We start from the raw sequence: 18,686 nt of genomic DNA, 5'->3' as shown, positions 1-18,686 counted from the left end.
CTTTCCTGCAGGGAGAGAATCCACTGATTGCACCACCATATGAGGATTCTGACCCAGTTACTAGTTTATTTCTCAGTGCAATTGAAGCATTCGTCACATGAGACCTGAGCTGTGGTTACCCACTGGGAAACCTGTTGGGGTGTCTTTCACCCTCCCTCTACATCCATTATATTGAATTAAGTGACTTGGGAAGAGAGTACGAAACTCTGGTGCTGTGACAAGAGTCTGAGCTGGGAGATGGGGGACCAGGGTCTGATTGAGGTTCTGTGCCCCACTAGGCTTCGGTTTTCCTGTTAGTATGAGGGGACTACGTATTCGATAAACAAGACCATCTCGTGTTCTAATATAACAGTATTCAGGGAGTGCTAAGTGCCCAAGCGAAAGCGAGCCAGGGCTGACTCATGACCTCTATTCAGGACCTGGGACTAGGATCAGCTCGAATCTCCCTGGAGGACGCATTTTCCGAAGGTGGCCTCCAGGATATGTACTTCCAGCAGAAGAGGGAGAGAGGAGTTTGAGACCAGCTTGAAACTCCATCTCTAAAAAAAAGAAAAGAAAATTAGCCGGGTGTAGTGGTGTGCGCCTGTAGTCCCAGCTATTCGGATGGCTGAGACGGGAGAATCACTGGAGTTCAGGAATTGGAGGCTGCAGAGGGAGTCATGTCCCAAGCTACTTACACGACTCCGTGAATTGGGCGCAACTGCAAACTGCCACTCCAAGGAGCCAGACGCCTGCTAAATGGCTACGCTTGTGGGGCGGGGCGAAACAAGAGCCAATCAAAAACAGGAAGTTCAGTTAGTGACAAGGTAGTCGGGTTCTGATTGGGGAGCCTGCCGTCAATAGGCGGGGACAGCGTTACAGAAAGCCAATCAGAAGCTCGATCTCTCAGCCTCCTAGGCGGAGCCGGGAAAAGGCCTTGTCTGCTTGGCCACACCTCTCATTCCAATAGTCTGCAGTGAATGGGCGGCGAGGGGTCTGTAGGAGCCAATCAGAAGTCAGGGATCGCGGAGGGGCGGACCCAGGCGTTGCGGCTACGACCCGACCTCCTAGCGCGGGTGCGGGGCCGTAGCCCGAGTACCCGGCTGCTGGAGAGCGGGATCTGCCCAGGACGTCGGGTCTTTGCGGGTGAGCCGAGAAAATAGGGGAAAGCAGAGGCCAACCCCAGGTCCGCTGGTGTGGGGGGACGTCCCGAGAGCAGGGAGGCTTGCTGCAAGTGTGGAGCCGGCATCCTGTGTCCCCTGTGCACTACAGACTCGCTGAGTGCGTGATGGGCAGGCCACCTCCTCTCTGGAGCTCACCTGTAACCCAGAAGGACTGGGCTGAGATCCCAACGGGAAAGCGTGGCATCCAAGAAGCTCTTGGGTCCAGCCCTCCCGAGATCTGGCAGAGGGGCGGTGCTGCGCCTGGCGCTAGGGCCAGGTGTGCGGTGTCTAAGGCTTCACTCATAGCGCTGTGAACCTGACCCGTGTGCCCTCCTCCTCCCTGATTTTCCTGCCTTTTGGGTCAGCAACCCCCTACTCTCTCCTGCACCTCGTAGGGCATTGCTGTCCTTGAAAAACTACAGATTATAGAGTCCCCGTCTGTTTCGTGATTCCCTTAAGGGAAAACAGCCCCATGAAGGCAGCCCTTGGTTCCTGATTTAATATTAAGTAAGGGAGCAGGCCGGGTGCTGGGAATACAGGTTTACTGGGTACAGTCCCTTAGAAGTACACAGCAAAAGGGAATGCAGGAAAAGAAAGGCAGATTTGGAAGACAGGCTGAGGCTTGTAACACTTTGGGGTTAGACTCAGGTAAGGACAAGATTGATTCATGTTTCTTATCTGGTATACCTTGCACAAAGTGTAGAGTTGAAGGTCCAGCCCCCCTGGCTAAAGGACAAAGGTTGTGAGATTCTGGCACAAACCTTGGGCTTGGGAAACTTTTGCTCCCTGGGGACTTTTTGAGGCGCTAAGTAAAATACTGCCGGCAGGATTTGTAGACCAACCACCTGCAGGATTTGAATTCCCTCCACCCCCTCTCCACACACAAGAGACTTTTGGTTAAGACAGATGTCTCTGATAAACACATTTCTTTGTATTGATTTGCTTTCTGGAGCTGCCATTTTTTCCCTATGACTTGGAGTCCTTATACAGAGAAAAAAAGGCAAATTTAAGCTCAAAAAGAACTTTAGAAGCATAAACTATTCAAACTAGAAGGGACTGCTAGGGATATTCTAATGCAGTTCTCTTTTAGAGGAGACATGACTAGTCCATAGTTCCAGAGGTTAGGGAGCAGAGCTGAAACTAAAATATGTCTTATTTCTCCCAGCACAGCAACTTTTTATAATATCAGACTTTCTTTTTTTCTTTTTCTTTTTTTTTTTTTTTTTTTGTAGAGACGCAGTCTCACAATGTTGCCCAGCTGGTCTCAAATTTCTGGGCTCAAGCAATCCTCCTGCCTCTGCCTCCCAAAGTGCTGGGATTACAGGCATGAACCATCGCTCCTGGCTTTCAGTCTGTTTTTTGATTGCCAGGGCTGCCAACATTGCTGTCCATTGCTATGGAAAACAGGGCTCTGCATACAGAGGCTTTACACAAGCCCCAGTCAAGGATTTTATAAGAACATCTGATCTGAAGGGAGATTGGCCTTCACCGGTACCTCTAAGCTTCCTTCCAACGTTAGCAACTTACAATTCCTATCAAATTCAGAATTACTGTGACATCCTCAACGCTTTGAGAGCTGAAAAATTACTCCAGGATTTCATCTTGGATTTGATGCTTCGATTCATATTACATTCTGAATACTGGTCTTACAACATTTTACCATTCCATCTCCAGAAGGAATGTTAAAATTCCATGTGAAGTCATAAGCCCCAATACAGTGTAATAGGATATATTGGTTCCCAGAAGGTTCAGGTGCAAAGAATGTTTTGAAGCTCAGGCTTTGTCACAATAGCTTTAGTGATCAAAATCTGAATGACTTAATTAGCTTCTGAAAGCAAATGCTTGGGTTAGAAAGTAAACGTGAGACGAGATAGTGAAGAATACCATAATTAAGACAGGTGGTGAAGACAGGCCAGTAGCACAAGCTCCGCAGGTTTAGGGGCTGGAAAAGTCACAGAGGGTGGGAGGATCAGGGAAGGCTGTGGAAGGTGGTGTGGGAGCAGTGGTTAGGATGTGAGGTGTATACCCTTATGATCAGCTGAGTCATCAGGCATCCTGGGGCTGAGGCAGGATGGGGTCATGTAGGAGGGCCCTAGTATGCCTCCCTGAATTGTGTCCCCTCTCCCCACCCAGTAGGTTGGACTTTTGCTATGATAGAGCCGAAGACACAAGACATTAACAGCATATGGGCTGATTTAGGGAGCTTGGAGAAAGTCCTCAGATCTACCTCACCTTGTCCTAGCCAATCTCTCAGAAAGACTCTTTTTTTTTAAATTAGGGTAAACTTGATACTCGGTGATATTCACAGCCCTTAGTTTACTTAGGATTTAAGCCAAGTTTTGACAAATATATACACCCATGTTACCAAACCTTAGTCAAGATATAGAACATTTTCCTCTTGGAAAGTTCTCTCGTGCCCCTCCCTGTCAGAAGCAACAGCGCTTCCAAGTTTTATCAACAAAAGCCAGCTGTTCATGAAATTCTTTTTATATGACACTGCATCTCCTTAAGAACAATCAAAATCACCCTGACTGGGCACAGCGGCTCAAGCCTGTAATCCCAGCACTTTGGGAGGCCGAGGCAAGAGGATTGCCTGAGCACAGGGATTCAAGACCAGTCTGGGCAGCTTGACAAGATCTCTCTCTACAATAGATCAAGAAAAATTAGCCAGGCGTGGTGGCGCACACCTGTGGTTCCAGCTACTTGGAAGACTGAGGCTGAAGGATCCCCCGAGCCCAGCAGGTCAAGGCTGCAGTGGCTTTGAGGGTGCCTCTACACTCCAGCCTGGGTGACAGAGTGAGACTAAAATTATACCCTAACATACAACACAACTAAGGTGTTATCAATTATTTACAACTCAAGTGAACAAAGGATTAGAATAAAACTATTTTAGGAAAAGAAGGAGATGAGATGACAAGGACCTTAAATGTTTGGTTCCTGAAGGATTTCAGAAGCCCTACATTGTCTTTCATATATACCTGGATACTCAGGAAATATACCAGGCATGGATAACAGAGGGTGGAATTACCAAGGGAAAGAAATAGTTGAATTTCTTTCATCTGTCCAAATCATACTTAAAAATTCAATTCAGGGTTGGGCTTAGTGGCTCAGCCTGTAATCCCAGCACTTGGGGAGGCTGAGGCAAGTGAATTGCCTGGTTCAAGACCAGCCCAGGCAACTTGGCGAGACCTTGTCTCTACAATAAATCAAAAAATTAGCTAGGTGTGGAGGCGCATGCCTGTAGCTCCAGCTACTTGGAAGACTGAGGCAGAAGAATCACTAGAGCCCAGCAGGTCCATGCTGGGGTGGCCGTGAGTGTGCCACTGCACTTCAGCCTGGGCAACAGAGTGAGACTCTAACTGAAAATAAAAAATTCAGTACAGGCCAGGTGCAGCCATACCTCATCTCTACAAAAAATAACAAAATTAGCCAGATGTGGTGGTGCATGCCTGTAATTCCAGCTACTTGGGAGACTCAAGATTACCTGAGCCCAGAACCAAGCCTGCGGTAATCTATGATCGTGCCATAGCACTCCAGCTTGGGCAACAGAATGAGACTCTGACTCAAAAAAAAAAAATTTTTTTTTTCAATTCAAATTCGTCTTCTCAAGAATGTCTTTTCCTTTACCGGGTGCAGTGACTCACGCCTGTAATCCCAGCATTTTGGGAGGCCAAAGCAAGAGGATTATCTGAGCCCAGGTGTTCGAGACCAGCCTGGGCAATTTGGCAAGATCTTGTTTCTACAATAAATAAAAAAATTAACCAAGCATGGTGGTACGCACTTGTGGTTCCAGCTACGTAGAAGGCTGAGGCGGAAGGGTTGCCTGAGCCCATCAGGTTGAGTCTGCGGTGACTATGAGTGTGCCACTACACTCCAGCCTGTGTGACAGAGTGGGGCTTTGATTCAAAAAAAAAAAGGAATGTCTTTCCTTAAGGTGCAGTTATTTCTCTCCCTTTCAATTTTCTTTTTTTTGGGGGCACAAAACTGTGACTAGAAAAGTTCACTGTATTTGAATTTTTCTTTTATCCCAAGACTAGTGGTAATATAGTCAAAGAGACATAAGCGTGGATTTGAAGCCTGGAGAGCTGAGTTCTTACTGTAACTGAGTGTGTAACTTTGGGTAAGTCACTTAACCTCTCAGGACCAAAATTTTTCCTGTAAAGTTGATGGGAAGGAGGAGGAGGGATTGGACAAGGTGATGCCAAGGTGATTTCCTGGTCAGTCCCTGGGAACAACATATCTTCTTTGGGAGGTAAGTTTAAAAATAATTTGTGGGCCTGGCTCGGTGACTCAGCCTGTAATCCTAGCACTTTGGGAGGCCAAGGCGAGTGCATTGCCTGAGCCCACGGGTTTGAGACCAGCCCCAGCAACTTGGCGAGACCCCATCTCTACAATTAATTAAAAAATTAAGTCGGGCTTGGTGGTTCAGCCTGTAATCCCGTGCCTTTGGGAGGCTGAGGTGAGTGGATTGCCTGAGCCCGCAGGTTCGAGACTCGCCTGGGCAGCGAGACCTCATCTCTACAATAAAAATCAAAAAATCAGCCGGGCGTGGTAGTGCGCGCCTGTAGTTCCAGCTACCTGGAAGGCTGAGGCGGAAGGATTGCTGGAGCCCAGCAGGTCGAGGCTGTGGTGGCCAGGAGCGGCCACTGCACTCCAGTCTGGGCGACAGAGTGAGACTCCAACTCAAAAAAAAAAAAAAAATTAGCCAGTTGTGGTAGTACACGCCTTGGAAGGCTGAGGCAGAAGGATCACTGGAGCCTAACAGGTCAACTCTGGGGTGACCGTGAGTGTGCCACTGCACTCCAGCCTGGGCAATGGAATGAGACTCCAACTCAAAAAAAGAAAAATGAAAAATAATTTGTGATACAAGAATTTTTATTCACCCACCAAAACCTCTACTTCTTGACCTCATTCACTGATTTGATTTTTTTAACTTATGAGTAAAAATTAATCAAAAGAAGCACAGAATCAGTACAGAGAAATATCACTGGCCTATCTTGAGAGAAATTATTTAAATAAGCATATTCATTTATTGTCCCCTTTCTGGACCACACACAATGGCCAATGCCTGTAATCCCAGCACTTTGGGAGGCTGAGGCAAGAGGATTGCTTGAGCCCAGAAGTTTGAGACCAGCCTAGGCAACATAGTGAGACCTCATCTCTACAGAAAATAAAAAAATTAACCAGGCATCATGGTGCATGCCTGTCGTCCCAGCTACTGGGGAAGCTGAGGTGGAGGCGTCACCTGAGTCCAGGAGGTTGCGGCTGCAGTGAACTGTGATTGTGACACTGCACTCCAGCCTGGGTAACAGAGCAAGACCCTGACTCTAAATAAATAAATAAATATAAATGTTCCCTTTCTGGTCTGTTGTTGTTTTTGTTCCCCTAGACATAATGTCAAGTGGTGATTGTCAGCAATCAGAGGCTCTTGCCAAACCCACTCTCAGTGAGGAACAAGCTTCTGTATTAGTGGAATCGGTGTTTGGGTTCAGAGTTTCCAAGATCCACCCACTTCCTAGTTATGATGACCAAAACTTTCACGTACACATTTTGAGAACCAAAGACACTACAGATGGCCCAACTGAATATGTCTTCAAAATAAGCAGCACTGAGGCTAGCAAAAATCCAGACCTGATTGAAGTGCAGAATCACATCATGATGTTTCTGAAGGCAGCTGGATTCCCAATAGCCTCTGTGTGTCGAACTAAAGGAGACCATACAACCTCTCTCGTATCCATAGGTAAGAGACGACCAGCTCACCTGTGTCACCTGTCCATGCACATCACTGCATTTTGGCTGCAAGTAGAAATATCAAGAACAGGTCTATAAGTTCACGTGTAGATGTGGTTATTTTTTCATTGGTTGGGAGAAGGCATGGCATCACCAAAGTGGACATTGGGCCTCTGATTTGGAAGTGGTTAGACCCATATCTGGTATAAGTTTTCTGCTGAGAAAGGCCCTGATGGATAGTAACTAAGGGAACTTGTGGAAATCAGAGAAACATTTTTTGTCTTTAGACCAGAAAAATCATTAAGTATTTTTATTCATCGGACCAGCTGTCTATTCTGGTGCTGTGGCATAGTAGAATAAAACACAGGACTAGAAACCAGGAATTTCAGATCTTAGTTCTGTTGCTGCTGTACATATGACCTTGGACACACCATTTACATTCCTAAGGCTACCAGTCCTCATCTGTGTGATGGTCCCTTTCCCTTCTAAATACTAAAATGCTAAGATGTACCCAATTTTGTCCTCTCAGCAGCAGCCTAAAACCAATTTCTTTATGTTAAAGGTTTGAAATCTTGACTGTCTATTTCTGTTTTAATTTTTCATCCATTTCTTTTTGTTGGTTGTTTTTTGGTTTGGGGTTGTTTTTTGTTTTTTTTGTTTTTGATAAGTCAAAGTCTCACTCTGTTGCCCAGGCTATAGTGCAGTGGCACAATCACTGCTCACCTTAGCCTTGACCTCCTAGGCTTAAGTGATCCTTCTGCCTTAACCTCCCGAGTAGTTGGGTCTAGAGGCATGCACCACCATGTTCAGCTAATTTTTAAAACTTTTCTTTTTTGAGTCAGAGTCTCATTCCATCTCCCAGGCTGGAGTGCAGTGGCAAAGTCATGGCTACCACAGCCTCGACCTGCTAGGCTCAGGTGATCCTTTTGCCTCAGCCTTCCAAGTAGCTGGAACTACAGGTGTGTACCACCATACCTGGCTAATTTTTTTATTATTGTAGAGATGAGGTCTTGCCAAGTTGCCCAGGCTGGTCTTGAACTCTTGGCCTCAAGAGATTCTCCAACTTCAGCCTCTATTCTTTCTTATTTGCATTGCTCCAAACACCTGAGGCCCGTTGTTATCTCAGAGTAGTTATTATTCTATGTTGCAAACATAGGCTCAAATGAGTGCCCTCATTTGCCCCTGAAGAAGCCTGTGATTCTGGAAGTCATTTTCTTATACCTCACTTTCCTCAATTGTAAATTTAGGAAAGAGTGTGTGTTTTGCATTCATTTCCCATGGTGGGGCATATCCGTGTAGAGCTCCAGCCAGCAGAGTTGGAGCTATAATCTTGCTGGTATGTACCTGTCCAGTTTCAGTGTTCCTAAGGTTTATCTGTCCTACCTGCTTTGTCCACTCAGCCCTGCCTCATGGAATCCTGCTGGGTTGTTTTAGGTTAGCACATTTTTTTCTCTCTTATTCTGTAATCTCTGTTCTTATCAGTACTAATTGCAAAGGTAGAATAGCTTCTAATTGTTTATTTATTTATTTATTGAGAATAGTTGACAGAATATTTCATTCCATCCTTCTAGATAGTGGCTCTGAAATCAAAAGCCACTTGGTGAGGCTGCTGACTTACCTCCCAGGAAGACCCATAGCGGAGATTCCCATCCACCCGCCGCTATTATATGAAATTGGAAGGCTAGCAGCCAACTTGGACAGGACACTGGAGGTGAGGTTTGTGTTTGTTTGTTTGTTTGTTTTTGCATTAGAGTCTCACTCTGTCACCCAGACTGGAGTGCAGTGGCCGCTCCCGGCCACCGCAGCCTCAACCTGCTGGGCTCCCACGATCCTTCTGCCTCAGCCTTCCAAGTAGCTGGAACTACAGTGTTATTTTTTAAATAAACTCAGGATCAGATTCTCTTGTCTGGTGCTTGCTAAGGTGGGTGATGAAGGGCATGGGGTCCTGGGTGCGTGAACTGTATGATGGTAAGGCTACCTTTCTGCCCAGGCTGTACTTAGCAGCATATTGGCAAGATCGCCTGAATTTTTAGCAAACCATGGTATCTTTATGCTGCTCCTTGAAAACAGTCTATATTCACAAATTGAAATGTGAAGTTTTCATCCAGATAACGTGTAACCAGCTGGAGCTCTGTATGAAGCAGTAGCTAAGTTGTAAAAGGATTAAAATTTTGACTTGTGTAAAGAATGTTTTTGTTCTATGGAAACAATATCATGTATGACAAGTATCTTACAGACCCACCCATAAAACATCTTCGTTTAGTCAGCACACATTGAGTACCTTTGATGTGCCAGGCGCTGGGGAAAGGGGTAAGGATTCCAGGAGTAAGATGACACAGATCCGTCCTAGAATATATTCCAGGAGGACAGAAGAATGCTTTGTAAAGTAATTACAGCTTAAAAGAGTACAACACAATCCTTGTGAGCAAAACCCTTCTCAGCACTTGCTAAATTCTATCAGTTTTACCTCTCAGATGTCTCTGTATTCCATCTCCTTCTCTCTGTTCCTGCCTCAACTACCCTAGCTTCCCTGAATTACCACTATATGGCCTCCCCGCATCTAGTTTTTTTCCCCTCCAACTCATTCTTTTTTATTCTTTTTTTGAGTCAGAGTCTCACTCTGTCGCTCAGGCTGGTTTGCAGTGGCACCATCATGGCTCATCGTAGCTTCGGCCTTCCAGGCTCAGGTTATCCTTCTGCCTCAGCCTCCCAAGTAGTACTACAAGGCATGTGCCAACAAGCCTGGCTAATTTTTTTATTTTTTGTAGAGACAAGGTCGCACTATGTTGCCTAGGCTGATCTCGAGCTCCTAGGGTCATTCTATCTTGGCCTCCCAAAGCACTGGGATTACATCACACCCATTCCCAATTTCTTCTTTGTATATCAAGAGCAACTTAAAAATTACACATCTGACCATGTGAGTTCCATAGTTAAAATCTTTCAGATTTCATAGTTAAAATCTGCATGGCCTCAACCCTGCTTCCCTGCCCAGTGTTGTGGCCTGTGTCTCCCCTTTTGCACATTTCTCACTGGTAATAAAGAACTTCTGGTGTTCCCGGAATGTGCCATTCTGATTCCAGCATCTGTGCCTTTCCATATGCCATTATGTCAATCAATAATCCCTTTCCCCTGCTTCATACAACGCCTACTTGTCGTAAACACATAACTCCAGCTTCTGCCTCCTCTGGAAAGTCTTCCCTGATCCTCTCCCTTCCCACGCTGCACAGAGATGATCACCTCCTCCTCTTTGCTGCTTCTGAGCCTTGTTCCTGTCATCGTACTTACTGTTCTGTGTTCTGTTTATCTATTTCTGTGTTTAAAAAAAAATTCTAAAGTTTACTGACTTAAAACAATAATGATTTCTTTCTCGTGGCTCTGTGGGTTGACCAGGTGACTCTTACCTGCTGGGTGTTGATTGAGGTTACCCATGCCGCTGCATCCCGCTGGGAGCTTCCCTGGGGTGCTTCGGGTCCCTTCCACCTGGCGTCCTCACCTCATGTGGTGACTCATCCTCCAGGATGACTTAAGCATCTCCAGGATGACTTAAGGAAAGGGTTGAGCGAGACATGGATTGAGCGAGACATGGATTCCATGCCTGCTGGGACACAGTCCCATTGTAAAGTCGGTAGAGTGCTCCCTGGTGTCAATCCTGGGGACCCTTTTTAGCCTGGACCAATGAACTGAAGGGACAGAAAGTGGGGAAAACCAGAGACTTCGTTCAGGAGGTGTTGATCTCTGTGGAAGCCGAGGCTTCAGTGCTGTGCAGGAAAGCAGCTCCACCCCCACTCGCCCCACTGTACACCCCTGCTGACTGCCAGAACCTTCCTCCCTGTTTCCACTCCTTGCTGCTGTCCACAGTTTTATTCCTGGCTGGAGCCTTAGAGAGAAGAGTAAGGTAGCGCCTTCACAGGAGTTAAGGGAGAGAGGGGACAGACCTGGGAACACTTGAACAATGAGAGCCAGGAGATTTAAAATTCTCTCTGCCCCGGGGATTTGATACATATAGTCTCTTGGGAATGAGTTTTAAAATTTTATGCTGGCTGGGTTTGGTGGCTCAGCCTGAAATCCCAGCACTTTGGGAGGCCAAGGCAAGAGGACTGCCTGAGCCCAGGAGTTCGAGGCCAGCCTGGGCAACTTGGTGAGACCTCGTCTCCACAATAAATCACCAAAACTAGCCAGGCTTGGTGGCGTGCATCTGTTATTCCAGTGACTTGGAAGGCTGAGGTGGAAGGATCGCCTAAGCCCAGCAGGTGGAGGCTGCAGTGGCTGGGAGCATACCAGCCTGGGCGACAAGAGTGAGACTCCAACTCAAAAAAAAAAATTCTATGCTGTTTTACATTGCAATCTTTATATCTGAAGTGTGTTTCTTTAGGAAGCATATACAGTTGATCCTTGGATAATGTAGTTGTTAGGGGTGCCAACCCCCATGCAGCCTAAAATCCATGTATAACTTTTTTGTTTTTGTTTTTTGTCTTGCCTGTGGTCCAAACCATGTATAACTTTTGACTCTCCCAAAATTTAATTACTGTTAGCCTACTGTTGACTGGAAGCCTTACCGATAACTTAAACACATATTTTGACCTGGGCACAGTGGCTCACGCCTGTAATCCCAGCACTGTGGGAGGCAGAGCTGAGAGGGATGCCTGAGCTCAAGGGTTCGAGACCAACCTGAAAAATATGGCAACACCTCATCTCTACAATAAATTTAAAAATTAACTGGGTGTGGTGGCACATATCTGTGGTTCCAGCTACTTGGAAGGCTGAGGCGGAAAGGATCACTTGAACCCGGCAGGTCGAGTTGTGATGGCCATGAGTGTGCCACTGCACTCCAGCATGGGCAGCAGAGTGAGACTCCAGCTCAGATAAATAAACAAACATGTATTTTGTGTGTTATATTTATTACATACCATATTCTTACAATAAAGTATGCTAGAGAAAAGAACATGCTATTTAGAAAATCATAAGAAGGCCGGGCTCGGTGGCTCAGCCTGTAATCCCAGCACTTTGGGAGGCTGAGGCAAGTGAATTGCCTGAGCTCGCGGGTTCGAGACCAGCCCGGGCAACTTAGCAAGACCTTGTCTCTACAATAAAAATAAAAACTAGCCAGGCATGGTAGCACATGTCTGAAGTTGCAGCTACTCGGAAGGCTGAGGTGGAAGGATCACTGGAGCCCAGAAGGTCGATCCTGGGGGGCCGTGAGCATACGGTGGCCGTGAGTTTGCGTGCCACTGCACTCCAGCCTGGGTGAAGGAGTGAGACTCCAACTCAAAAAAACAGAAAAAAGAAAAGAAAATCGTAAGAAAGAGGAAATATGTGTACTATATACTAAGTGGAAGTGGATCGTCATCAAGCTCTCCATCCTCATCATCTTCACACTGAGTAGGCTGAGGAAGGAGGGGTGGCCTTGCTGTCTCAAAGGTGCCAGAGGTGGAGGAGATGGAGGAGACAGAAGGGGAGGCGGGAGAGGAAGACACATGCAGTGTGATGTTCATTCAAAAAAATCCATGTGTAAGTGGACGGACCTGCACGGTTTAAAGCCATGTTGTGTAACGGTCAGCTGTATTTGGGTCTTGGATTTTATCCAATCTGGCAATCCCTTTATTTGGGATGGTTAGACCATTTACATGTAATGTGATTATTGAGGTGGTTCATTTTAAGCCTAGTATCTTCCTGCTTGTTTTCTGTTTACCCCATCTGCCTTCCTCAGAATCAAACCCACTAAACGAGCTGTTTAATTAAATGAGTGTCTGTTACGTATTGTTCTCCTGAAAGGTTAAACTTTCCTTCTGCCCTGTCTGTGGGCTTCACTCCAATGCCTGCTGCCACTGAACTTTCAGCTTTTCGTGCTATATTCGAAAAGGCAGTGCAGTTTCTGGAGGGAGGTATCACCACATCACTGCTGACAGTGAGTTCTGCTGTGCTGTTAGCCCCTGCTGTTCTGCTGTGCAACGCATTTTAAGTTGTCTTGCAGGGGACAGGGGAGCTCTAGAGGGAACCAGGAAAAGCATTCTTCACTTGATATCGTAATGCGCTTGACACACATTATTCCCATTTCTTACCCTCACCCAACCTCATCCCACGACTTTGCAGGGGCAATCTTTGATTTTCTATAAGTTCTAGAAACTCCAGCTTCTATGAGAGACAATGCACGGGTGTAGTGTTTTAGTCCTGTAGGCAGAGGCTGTGGCTACTCTGTTGGGGACATGGTAACTTCCAGAAACTGGACAGGCCTGTGGAATCCAAAGTAGACAGGTGCTCTGGGAATTCTAGAGGCCAGAACTGAGGAGTTCACAAATGAACTAATCTGTACTGGAATTTGGGTGCTATTATGTCTACAGATGGGCTTGAAGTCAATCTCAGGAAATTCGATTAGCCATGAGAAAGAAGAAATATAGGGCAGGCTTGTGAATATGGTTGCAGTCAGAGCTCTGTACTAGGGGAAGCAGGATGCATGGGAAATGGGAGGTGGCATGAAGGGCAGAGACTGAGGAAGCTAGCAAGAAGTGGGCTGAGATGGCCTCGTGAAGAGTGGCCAAAATGCTAGAAAAGCTAGAGAAGTTAGGTAGATCAAGTGTTGCATTGGTATTTCACAAACATTTATGGAGTACCTGTGTGTATAAGGTCTTTATTTCATGCCGGGCATGGCGGCTCAAGCTTATAATCCCAGCATTTTGGGAGTCCAAGGCAAGAGAATTGCCTGAGTCCAGGGGTTCGAGACCAGCCTGAACAACTTGGCAAGACCTCATCTCTACAATAAATCAAAAAATTAGCTGGGCATGGTAGCATGTGCCTGTAGTTCCAGCTACTAGGAAGGCTGAGGCGGAAGGATCACCTGAGTCCAGCAGGTCGAGCTGCAGTGGCCATGAGCATGCCACTGCACTCCAGCCTGGGCAACAGAGTGAGACTCCAACTCAAAAACAAAAACAAAAAAAAAAAGGACTTTATTTCATGTCTTAGTTAATCCACAAGTCACTACAGGTGGTATTGATATCTGGATTTCACTGGGAAGGAAACAGATCTGGGATGTGCAATGTCTGCTTGTGAGTGGTAGAGCCAACTGAAACCCAGTGCTGACTCACCTTCCATATTCTTTCCATTGCCCTGTCCTAGAGCCGAGAAGTTCTGTGGCTGCATGGGACAGGGGGGCCACCATTTTAGAAGCTGACTCAGAACCTTCCTTGGCTGTTCCTCCATTGGAAACCCAACTAGAGTGTTATATTTTACTTTCTCTAAAAATAAAATATACATACGTGTTAAGAACATCAAACAGTGCTGAAAGGTGTAAAATGACAATTTCTCTCTACCATCATCTCCATTCCTAGTCACAGTCTCACTCCCCAAAGTATCAGCTCCTAACAGTGTTTTTAGTGCTTACTTTGCAGAGTATTTTTGTGCTCTTCGGTAGCATTGATCACACAAGATGATAAGGAAATTCAAAACCGTGGCAACGTGAGGAATAGTTGAAGGAACTGGAAAGGTTGAGTCTGCAGAAGAGAAGACTCTGGGGGAGTAGGAATGCTGTCTTCACAATTCTGGAGGATACATCCTGTTCCAGATGGCCTCAGAGGTTGCAGCTGGAGCCAGTGGCTGTGACACTATTAGAGATGCAGCTCTTAGCTCAGCAGAAGAAAGACCGCAGAGCTATCTCAATAAGAGCAAAAAGTACCTCCTGAGGGAAGTGTTCAAATGGGCTACATAACCACTTAGCAAGGGTGTGCTGATGATGACAGGAGCACTGGGGGAAGGTCTTCCAACTCCAGGTCATAATAATAAGTGTTGAAATCAATTTATAGGAGCTTTTTAAAAAGAAACAATACCATAAGAAACACCAGAATATGTCACATGTAATGGTCTAAGTATGGTTTACTGAGACTTTTTTCTCTGTATGTGTGTGTTCCTTTATACTGGGTTGTGATGTAAAATATATTTCTTACTGTAAGTCATGGTCAAGAGAATTTGAAAGCTACTTCACTGGGTGACCATCAAGATACCTTCTAGCACTCACTCTGTTTTTATAGGTCTGAACCATCAGAGAAAACACAGGTAATCCCTCCACCCCATAGTAACAAGTTGTTATCCCTCTCTGTTTCCCCATTTGTGCAACAATGGTCAAAGTCATTTAGAATTTTCAATAGAGTGGTCAAAGTCCAAAGGCACTTCCAATTCTGTTGTTTTATTCTAAGAACATCCATTTATTCAGTAACTATTGCTTAAGCAGTGCCTTTGATATACCAAACACGGTTCTAGGTGTGGGGATACAGGAGTGAACAAAACAGACAAAAAACAAGCCCCCTCCCCCCCATGGAACTTATATTCTAGTGGGATAAACAGTAAAATATGTAAGTGAAGGCCAGGCGCAGTGGCTCACGCCTGTAATCTCAGCACTTTGGGAGTCGGAGGCGAGAGGATTGCCTGAGCCTAGGGGCTCGAGACCAGCCTGGGCAACTTGGCAAGATCTCACCTCTATAATAAAATCAAAAATTTAGTCAGCCGTGATGGTGCATGCCTGTAGTTCCAGCTACTTGGAAGGCTGAGGTGTAAGGATTGCCTGAGCCCAGCAGGTTGAGGCTGCACTGGCCATGAGCATGCCACTGGACCCCAGCCTGGATGACAGTGAGACTGACTCAGAAGAAAAAAAAAAAAGTGAAATATGGCAGATATTAGCCCTAAGTGCTAAGAAGAAAAAATAAGCAGAGAAGAAGGGTATAAAACATTGGAGAGAGGCTTGAAATTGAATTGAAATGGAGGGGTTAGGAAGTCCTCAGGGGAAAAATAAGTGTTTGTTTAATAAAGACCTGGTGGAAATAAGGGCCCTAACCATGTGGAAATCTGAGGAAGGGCATCCCAGGAGGAGGAACCAAAAATGCAAAAGGCTGTGAGGTGGGAACATGCCTGCTCCTGCCTGGCACGTTTGTTGAACAGCAAGGAGGCCAGTGTGGTTGGACTGGAGTGTGCAAAGGTAGCAGAAGCTGGAGTCAGAGAGGCAACGGGAGGGAACGGGAGTGGGCTGGGGTCAAATCATGTGGTGAGAACGGTTCTTTCGAGCTGCCTCAATTCCTTTTGTAAGCTGTGGATAGTAAGACCTGTCTTCACACAACTAGAGGGGTCGAGATGGGAATGTGCTCCCGAAGCTATGAGGTCCTGTACGAATATGGAGGGCCTACTGTGCTGTGGGCTGATGGGGGGCGAGTCGGTGGCCATGAGAGAATGCCAGTTCTCTCACCCAGGCCACTTGGGAGTGGGTAGTCTTCTGGCACCACTAGATCTCAGCCATGGTTGCTCTAATATCAAGAGGCTAACAATGTCTTGTTTTTGATTTAGAAATTCCAACACCCAAAATTAAGTAGTCTTCATCAGGAGAACTTCATTTGGAATCTAAAAAATGTTCCTCTTCTGGAGAAATATCTGCATGCCTTGGGTCAGAATCGAAATCGAGAGATTGTTGAGCAAGTCATTAAGCGGTTCAAGGAGGAAGTAATGACCAAATTAAGTCATTTTCGAGAATGTAAGTATTCCCCAATCAAATAAATTTTTATCAATACTTAAATTGTCAAATTTCATACCATCAGGAAAGAATGGAGGTATAACTTAGCTGTAGCCTGTCTTCAAAAACTTTGTCATATTTACTCCTATTACTTTTTTTTTTTTAAGTTGGGATAGCACTCTCACTCTGCCACTCAGACTGGAGTGCAGAGGTGCCATCATGGCTCACTATATATAGCCTTGACTTCCTGGACTCAGGTGATCCTCCTGCCTCAGCCTCCCGAGTAGCTGGGACTATAGGCACACACCACCATGCCTGGCTAATCTTTTTATTTTTTGTAGAGATGACGACTCACTATGTTGTCCAGGCTGGTTTTGAACTCCTGGGCTCAAGCGATCCTCCTGCCTTGGCTTCTCAAATTGCTCAATTATAGGCATGAGCCACCACACCCTTCCTATTACTTTTTAAAGAATATTTTTACTTTGCTTAAGCTTGCTACATTTGAAGCCCCTCCTAACCTTTACATGATTCTACCTCTCTCCTGTGTACCAAATTTGCCTATAACATATTATGATTTATAAATGATTTATAGCAGGGTTTTATGTATTCCAAACTTTGTCTCTATGGTATCACACTGTATATTATCATTTTGCAACCTGTTTTTTATTCAACATATTTTTTGGATTGATACATACTAATATTTATAATTTAGTTCATTCATTTTAACTGCTGAATAGTATTCCAGTATGAATATACCATAATTTATCTGAATGTATCATAATGTTTTGGTCCATTTTCTTGTTAGTAGAATTTTAGGTTGGTTCTCTCTTTTTTTTTTTTTTTTCTACATAGGCAATACTGCTATGCACACTCTAATACTTATCTCCTGTACACATACAACAGTTTCTCTGGGTTATATATTAATATTTAGAAGTAACCAGGCTTTTCTCCAAGCATTAAGCGCTGGTCAAAGGGCAAGGCACTGAAGGGCACTTCTAGAAAGGCCTGGCATAGACAGCATGTGTCTCTTGCAGTTTGCTTACTTTGTATAAACACAATGTAAGGCTGTAGCATAAACACAGAGCTATTTTTCCCCCCTCTAATTTATTTTCCCCTCAGTCTTCTTCATCTCATTAAAATGGTACCCACAGGTGGGGCTCACACCTGTAATCCCAGCATTTTGGGAAGCTGAGGTGGGAGGATTGCTTGAGTCCAGGAGTTTGAGATCAGCATAAAGAAATTTTTTTTTTTTTTTGAGTCGGAGTCTCACTCTGTCACACAGGCTGGAGTGCAGTAGCATGCTCATGGCCACCCCAGCGTCGACCTGCTGGGCTCCAGTGATACTTTCCACCTCAGCCTTCCAGGTAGCTGGAACTACAGGCACGCACTACCATGCCAGGGTAATTTTTTATTTATTGTAGAGACGAGGTCTTGCCAACTTGCCTGGACTGGTCTCAAACCTGTGGGCTCAGGCAATCCACTTGCCTCGGCCTCCCAAAGTGCTGGGATTACAGGCTGAGCCACGGAGCCCAGTCAAGAAATTCTTAATATTAACCTGAGAGAAAAGATAGATAACCTAAAGAAATGACAACTGAACTGCAGTAGATTTTTCATATCAACAACTCAGTCCTTTGCCCATGCTGTGAGGAAGCAAGTAGCCATACAAAGGGCCAAGATAGTAGTTTCAGTAAATAGTTCCAGGTGCGGTCCCTTCCCACAGCCAGCATTAATTGCCAGTCATGTAGATAAGAGAGCTACAAAATGATATCAGACTCCACCTACAATCTGCTCCAAGGAACATGTGGAGCAAAGGAACTGCCATTACTGAATCCAGACCGGCTGACAGATCTGTGAGCAAAATAAATGATGGCTAGTTGTATTAAACCTCTAAATTTAGGGTGGTTTATTATGCAGCAATAAATAAATGGAACAAAGTGGCTTAAACAAATTTGGGTTTTTTTTTTTTTTTTTTGCTCACATGTCAAGGGCATTGGAAAATATGGACTTTTGGTGGGGTAAGGTTTAGGAGATTAAGGTGAGCTGCTGATAATGATAATGATGATGGTTTGGTAATGGTTAAGAAAAGAATAAATATTGAGTTGGTAGAAAGTTTCTCTTACCACAAAATGGTACTTACTATAGCTTTATAGACAAATTTTAAAATATGGCGAGGCTAGTCCCTCTACATTATTCTCATTTTTCTTTTTTCTTTTTTTTTTTTTGAGTTGGAGTCTCACTTTGTCACCTAGATTGGAGTGCAGTGGCCGCTCCTGGCCACTGCAGCCTCGACCTGCTGGGCTCCGGCAATCCTTCCTCCTCAGCCTTCCGAG

At 45.3% G+C, this 18,686-nt stretch overlaps 1 protein-coding gene across 1 annotated transcript in view; it reads left to right on the top strand.

The window, feature by feature from the left end:
- The first annotated feature begins 1,027 nt into the window (after positions 1-1,027).
- HYKK (hydroxylysine kinase) overlaps positions 1,028-18,686 on the top strand; it is a 24,523-nt gene continuing 6,864 nt past the window's right edge. The window contains exons 1-4 of the mRNA XM_008054316.2: positions 1,028-1,125; positions 6,532-6,882; positions 8,444-8,583; positions 16,194-16,377. Coding sequence (XP_008052507.1) covers positions 6,537-6,882; positions 8,444-8,583; positions 16,194-16,377 — 670 coding nt within the window. The 5' untranslated portion in view covers positions 1,028-1,125; positions 6,532-6,536. The remainder of the gene's footprint in view (positions 1,126-6,531; positions 6,883-8,443; positions 8,584-16,193; positions 16,378-18,686) is intronic.

Source organism: Carlito syrichta, unplaced genomic scaffold, assembly GCF_000164805.1.
Source record: "Carlito syrichta isolate Samal-C Ts95f unplaced genomic scaffold, Tarsius_syrichta-2.0.1 Scaffold289529, whole genome shotgun sequence".
NCBI classification, from domain to species: domain Eukaryota; kingdom Metazoa; phylum Chordata; class Mammalia; order Primates; family Tarsiidae; genus Carlito; species Carlito syrichta.
This window is presented reverse-complemented; position numbering and strand designations above follow the sequence as displayed.